Here is a 7,500-nt window from a genome sequence, read left to right on the forward strand (position 1 = left end):
TAGAACATAGAACACAGGCCTTCAGATAGTCTGGCAACACCTAGAACGTAGAACACAGGCCTTCAGATAGTCTGGGAACACCTAGAACACAGGCCTTCAGATAGTCTGGGAACACCTAGAACACAGGCCTTCAGATAGTCTGGGAACACCTAGAACACAGGCCTTCAGATAGTCTGGGAACACCTAGAACACAGGCCTTCAGATAGTCTGGGAACACCTACAACACAGGCCTTCAGATAGTCTGGTAACACCTAGAACACAGGCCTTCAGATAGTCTGGGAACACCTAGAACACAGGCCTTCAGATAGTCTGGGAACACCTAGAACACAGGCCTTCAGATAGTCTGGGAACACCTAGAACACAGGCCTTCAGATAGTCTGGGAACACCTAGAACACAGGCCTTCAGATAGTCTGGGAACACCTAGAACGTAGAACACAGGCCTTCAGATAGTCTGGGAACACCTAGAACACAGAACACAGGCCTTCAGATAGTCTGGGAACACCTAGAACATAGAACACAGGCCTTCAGATAGTCTTGGAACACCTAGAACATAGAACACAGGCCTTCAGATAGTCTGGGAACACCTAGAACGTAGAACACAGGCCTTCAGATAGTCTTGGAACACCTAGAACACAGGCCTTCAGATAGTCTGGGAACACCTAGAACACAGGCCTTCAGATAGTCTGGGAACACCTAGAACATAGAACACAGGCCTTCAGATAGTCTGGTAACACCTAGAACGTAGAACACAGGCCTTCAGATAGTCTGGGAACACCTAGAACACAGGCCTTCAGATAGTCTGGGAACACCTAGAACACAGGCCTTCAGATAGTCTGGGAACACCTAGAACACAGGCCTTCAGATAGTCTGGGAACACCTAGAACACAGGCCTTCAGATAGTCTGGGAACACCTAGAACACAGGCCTTCAGATAGTCTGGGAACACCTAGAACACAGGCCTTCAGATAGTCTGGGAACACCTAGAACACAGGCCTTCAGATAGTCTGGGAACACCTAGAACATAGAACACAGGCCTTCAGATAGTCTGGGAACACCTAGAACACAGGCCTTCAGATAGTCTGGGAACACCTAGAACACAGGCCTTCAGATAGTCTGGCAACACCTAGAACACAGGCCTTCAGATAGTCTGGGAACACCTAGAACACAGGCCTTCAGATAGTCTGGGAACACCTAGAACACAGGCCTTCAGATAGTCTGGGAACACCTAGAACACAGAACACAGGCCTTCAGATAGTCTGGGAACACCTAGAACATAGAACACAGGCCTTCAGATAGTCTGGGAACACCTAGAACACAGGCCTTCAGATAGTCTGGAAACCTAGAACGTAGAACACAGGCCTTCAGATAGTCTGGGAACACCTAGAACATAGAACACAGGCCTTCAGATAGTCTGGGAACACCTAGAACACAGGCCTTCAGATAGTCTGGGAACACCTAGAACGTAGAACACAGGCCTTCAGATAGTCTGGCAACACCTAGAACACAGGCCTTCAGATAGTCTGGCAACACCTAGAACATAGAACACAGGCCTTCAGATAGTCTGGCAACACCTAGAACACAGGCCTTCAGATAGTCTGGGAACACCTAGAACACAGGCCTTCAGATAGTCTGGGAACACCTAGAACACAGGCCTTCAGATAGTCTGGGAACACCTAGAACACAGGCCTTCAGATAGTCTGGGAACACCTAGAACGTAGAACACAGGCCTTCAGATAGTCTGGGAACACCTAGAACACAGGCCTTCAGATAGTCTGGCAACACCTAGAACCGGTGTGTCAGGAACTAAAGCTCTCAGATATGGAGGCAGGAAAACGTCCTTCAGATACCCAAGAATAGCAGAGCAACTTTTATTGGTTCAAACAGCCCAACCAATCAGCCTGCTACAACTGCTTAGTGCTTAGCAAACTTTTGGAAATGTAAATAGAAAGTTATTTTACGGAAATCAAAATGAACAGCAGACTTTCAGCCTATTAGGGACAGGGCACTCAACCACGCTCGGCACAAATGACTGACGGATTGGCTGAAAGAAATTGACAGTAAGAAGGTTGTTAGTGCGGCTTTTGATGTCATCGATCATAACCTATTGCCGTGAAAACGTGGGTGTTATGGGATTGAGAGTTCCCTAAAAACGTAGCTGTTCTGGGATTGAGAGTTCCCTAAAAACGTGGGTGTTATGGGATTGAGAGTTCCCTAAAAACGTGGGTGTTATGGGATTGAGAGTTCCCTAAAAACGTGGGTGTTATGGGATTGAGAGTTCCCTAAAAACGTGGTTATTATGGGATTGAGAATTCCCTAAAAACGTGGTTATTATGGGATTGAGAGTTCCCTAAAAACGTGGTTATTATGGGATTGAGAGTTCCCTAAAAACGTGGGTGTTATGGGATTGAGAGTTCCCTAAAAACGTGGGTATTATGGGATTGAGAATTCCCTAAAAACGTGGGTATTATGGGATTGAGAGTTCCCTATCTAATAGAAAGAACACAGAGGGGTTTTTCCTGAATAGAAAACCTCCCTCACGCAAATTCAGTTGAGTGTGGTGTACCGCAGGGCACCACACTAGGGCCATTAATGTTTTCTGTTTTTACTAACGACATAGAGCTGCAGTCAGTTGTAGAATGGGTAACGAGCAATAGGTTTAACATAGAGCTGACAGTCAGTTATATGAATGGGTAACTAGTTCTAGCAATAGGTGGTAACATAGATGTGCAGTGAGTTTGTTGCCCCTGGACTACAGCCCAGCTGTGTAGTTTTGTTGCCCCTGGACTACAGCCCAGCTGTGTAGTTTTGTTGCCCCTGGACTACAGCCCAGCTGTGTGGTTTCGTTGCCCCTGGACTACAGCCCAGCTGTGTAGTTTCGTTGCCCCTGGACAACTGCCCAGCTGTGTAGTTTTGTTGCCCCTGGACTACTGCCCAGCTGTGTAGTTTCGTTGCCCCTGGACTACTGCCCAGCTGTGTGGTCATGTGTAGTTTTGTTTCCCCTGGACTACTGCCCAGCTGTGTAGTTTTCGTTGCCCCTGGACTACTGCCCAGCTGTGTAGTTTTGTTGCCCCTGGACTACAGCCCAGCTGTGTAGTTTTCGTTGCCCCTGGACTACTGCCCAGCTGTGTAGTTTCGTTGCCCCTGGACTACTGCCCAGCTGTGTAGTTTTGTTGCCCCTGGACTACTGCCCAGCTGTGTAGTTTCGTTGCCCCTGGACTACAGCCCAGCTGTGTGGTTTCGTTGCCCCTGGACTACAGCCCAGCTGTGTAGTTTCGTTGCCCCTGGACTACTGCCCAGCTGTGTAGTTTTGTTGCCCCTGGACTACTGCCCAGCTGTGTAGTTTTCGTTGCCCCTGGACTACTGCCCAGCTGTGTAGTTTTGTTGCCCCTGGACTACTGCCCAGCTGTGTAGTTTCGTTGCCCCTGGACTACAGCCCAGCTGTGTAGTTTCGTTGCCCCTGGACTACAGCCCAGCTGTGTAGTTTCGTTGCCCCTGGACTACTGCCCAGCTGTGTAGTTTTGTTGCCCCTGGACTACTGCCCAGCTGTGTGGTTTCGTTGCCCCTGGACTACAGCCCAGCTGTGTAGTTTTGTTGCCCCTGGACTACAGCCCAGCTGTGTAGTTTCGTTGCCCCTGGACTACTGCCCAGCTGTGTAGTTTTCATTGCCCCTGAACTACTGCCCAGCTGTGTAGTTTTGTCACCCCTGGACTACTGCCCAGCTGTGTGGTCATGTGTAGTTTTGTTGCCCCTGGACTACAGCCCAGCTGTGTAGTTTTCGTTGCCCCTGGACTACTTCCCAGCTGTGTAGTTTTGTTGCCCCTGGACTACTGCCCAGCTGTGTGGTCATGTGTAGTTTTTGTTGCCCCTGAACTACTGCCCAGCTGTGTAGTTTCGTTGCCCCTGGACTACTGCCCAGCTGTGTGGTTTTCGTTGCCCCTGGACTACTGCCCAGCTGTGTAGTTTCATTGCCCCTGGACTACAGCCCAGCTGTGTAGTTTTCATTGCCCCTGAACTACTGCCCAGCTGTGTAGTTTTGTCACCCCTGGACTACTGCCCAGCTGTGTAGTTTTGTCACCCCTGGACTACAGCCCAGCTGTGTAGTTTTCATTGCCCCTGAACTACAGCCCAGCTGTGTAGTTTTGTTTCCCCTGGACTACAGCCCAGCTGTGTAGTTTTGTTGCCCCTGGACTACTGCCCAGCTGTGTAGTTTCGTTGCCCCTGGACTACTGCCCAGCTGTGTAGTTTTCATTGCCCCTGAACTACTGCCCAGCTGTGTAGTTTTGTCACCCCTGGACTACTGCCCAGCTGTGTGGTCATGTGTAGTTTTTGTTGCCCCTGAACTACAGCCCAGCTGTGTAGTTTCGTTGCCCCTGGACTACTGCCCAGCTGTGTAGTTTCGTTGCCCCTGGACTACAGCCCAGCTGTGTAGTTTCGTTGCCCCTGGACTACTGCCCAGCTGTGTGGTCATGTGTAGTTTTGTTTCCCCTGGACTACTGCCCAGCTGTGTAGTTTTCGTTGCCCCTGGACTACTGCCCAGCTGTGTAGTTTTGTTGCCCCTGGACTACTGCCCAGCTGTGTAGTTTTGTTGCCCCTGGACTACAGCCCAGCTGTGTAGTTTCGTTGCCCCTGGACTACAGCCCAGCTGTGTAGTTTTGTTTTCCCTGGACTACTGCCCAGCTGTGTAGTCATGTGTAGTTTCCTTGCCCTAGGTAAATTGCAGTTGGTCCAGAACAGGGTTGTGGGTTGCCAGGGTTGCATCTGCGACAATGCCAGGGTTGTGGGTTCGATTCCCACGGGGGGGGGGGGGGGCAGCACAGAACAAATCAGCACGTATCATGTCAATCTCTGCTGGCTTTAAAGTTGAGGACAGATCGATCGCATCGCCAATTGGTCTTCCTGAGAGATATCGATGTGTCGATGATAACGGAACTGTCTGTTCAAGTTGTCGGCCACCTCTACTGCACAAAGGGGACTGTGAAGAGACACCGCCATTTTATATATCTTGTATTGTCATTTATCCTGTATCCTGTATTAGACCTAGGTATTGTGTGTATGTACTGGTACAGTTGAAGTCTGAAGTTTACATCCACTTTAGGTTGGGAGTCATTTAAAACTCGTTTTTCAACCACTCCACAAATTTCTTGTTAACAAACTATATAGTTTTGGCAAGTCGGTTAGGACATCTACTTTGTGCATGACACAAATAATTTCCCCCGACAATTGTTTACAGACAGATTATTTCACTTATAATTCACTGTATCACAATTCCAGTGGGTCAGAAGTTTACATCCACTAAGTTGATTGTGCCTTTAAACAGCTTGGAAAATACCAGAAAACGATGTCATGGCTTTAGAAGCTTCTGATAGGCTAATTGACATAATTTGAGTCAATTGGAGGTGTACCTGTGGATGTATTTCAAGGCCTACCTTCAAACTCAGTGCCTCTTTGCTTGACATCATGGGAAAATCAAAAGAAATCAGCCAAGACCTCAGAAAATAAATGATTGACCTCCACAAGTCATGGTTCATCCTTGGGAGCGATTTCCAAACGCCTGAAGGTACCACGTTCATCTGTACAAACAATAGTACGCCAGTATAAACACCATGGGACCAGGCAGCCGTCACACCGCTCAGGAAGGAGACGCGTTCTGTCTCCTAGAGATGAACGTACTTTGGTGCGAAAAGGTCAAATCAATCCCAGAACAACAGCAAAGGACCTTGTGAAGATGCCGGAGGAAACAGGTACAAAAGAAATCTATATCCACAGTAAAAAAAACGAGTCCTATATCGACATAACCTGAAAGGCCGCTCAGCAAGGAAGAAGCTACTTGTACTTGGCGAAGATGTATGTAAACTTCAGACTTCAACTGTATGTAGGCTATATGAGACGTGTTAAATGTATTTCAGTCCATGACTAATAAAGTTCTGTACTGTGTTTCTTGTGGACCTGAAGGAAGAGAAGCTGATACTAAAGGGGATCCTAGTAAATACCAGAACCAATCTATCGTCCACCAGGCGCCTTCCCAGCTAACATATCTGGTTCCATGGAAGATGTGGGAATGTACGTTTTTGGTTTCCCAATCGGTTCTGGGAACTACGTTTTTCCTGGGAGGTTCTGAGAACGTTTTACTACGGTTCCCTGAACGTTTTCCTTGGGAGGTTCTGAGAACGTTTTACTACGGTTCCCTGAACGTTTTCCTTGGGAGGTTCTGAGAACGTTTTACTACGGTTCCCTGAACGTTTTCCTGGGAGGTTCTGAGAACGTTTTACTACGGTTCCCTGAATGTTTTCCTTGGGAGGTTCTGAGAACGTTTTACTACGGTTCCCTGAACGTTTTTCTGGGAGGTTCTGAGAACGTTTTACTACGGTTCCCTGAATGTTTTCCTTGGGAGGTTCTGAGAACGTTTTACTACGGTTCCCTGAACGTTTTCCTGGGAGGTTCTGAGAACGTTTTACTACGGTTCCCTGAACGTTTTCCCTGGGAGGTTCTGAGAACGTTTTACTACGGTACCCTGAACGTTTTCCTGGGAGGTTCTGAGAACGTTTTACTACGGTTCCCTGAACGTTTTCCTGGGAGGTTTTATTAACGTTCTGAGAACAGAAATGATAGGTTATTTGAAGGTAATTAAAATAACATTCTGAGAACATGTTTCATTATGACTTTTAATAACACTGCTGTCTTAGTTTGGCTTAACTGTTTATAATGCATCATAGAGTTGTTATACCTGGTTATAATGCATCATAGTGCTGCGATACCTGGTTATAATGCATCATAGTGTTGTTATACCTGCCTGTAATGCATCATAGTGTTTTTATACCTGGTTATAATGCATCATAAGGCAGAGCTGGTTATTATACCTGGTTATAATGCATCATAAGGCAGAGCTAGTTATTATACCTGGTTATAATGCATCATAAGGCAGAGCTGATTATTATACCCGGTTATAATGCATCATAGCGTTATACCTGGTTATAATGCATCGTAGTGTTGCTATACCTGGTTATAATGCATCATAAGGCAGAGCTGGTTGTTATACCTGGTTATAATGCATCATAGTGTTATTATACCTGGTTAAAATGCATCATAAGGCAGAGCTGGTTATTATACCTGGTTATAATGCATCATAGTGTTAATATACCTTGTTATAATGCATCATAGTGTTATTATACCTGGTTATAATGCATCATAAGGCGGAGCTGGTTATTATACCTGGTTTTAATGCATCATAGTGTTATTATACCTGGTTATAATGCATCATAAGGCAGAGCTGGTTGTTATACCTGGTTATAATGCATCATAGTTTTGTTACACCTGGTTATAATGCATCATAGTGTTGTTATACCTGGTTATAATGCATGGTGACACAGAGCTCGTTGTCAACTTTGAGCGTCTGAGTCCAGACGACCCTCCTGAACCACAGGCTGTAGTTACTGTCCACTGGCTCCGCCTCCGTAGTAATGTCCAGGATGTACTCTCTCTTATTGAGGGGACGGACATTCT

The 7,500-nt window shown here is 46.8% G+C and overlaps 1 protein-coding gene across 1 annotated transcript in view; it reads right to left on the bottom strand.

Moving 5' to 3' along the window:
- Positions 1–7,500, bottom strand: part of LOC106595859 (unconventional myosin-XV) — a 79,117-nt gene that overhangs the window by 8,946 nt on the left and 62,671 nt on the right. The window contains exon 11 of the mRNA XM_082965449.1: positions 7,343–7,500. This exon is cut by the window's right edge and continues 3 nt beyond it. Coding sequence (XP_082821575.1) covers positions 7,343–7,500 — 158 coding nt within the window. The remainder of the gene's footprint in view (positions 1–7,342) is intronic.

Source organism: Salmo salar, chromosome 18, assembly GCF_965601325.2.
Source record: "Salmo salar chromosome 18, fSalSal1, whole genome shotgun sequence".
NCBI classification, from domain to species: Eukaryota; Metazoa; Chordata; class Actinopteri; order Salmoniformes; family Salmonidae; genus Salmo; species Salmo salar.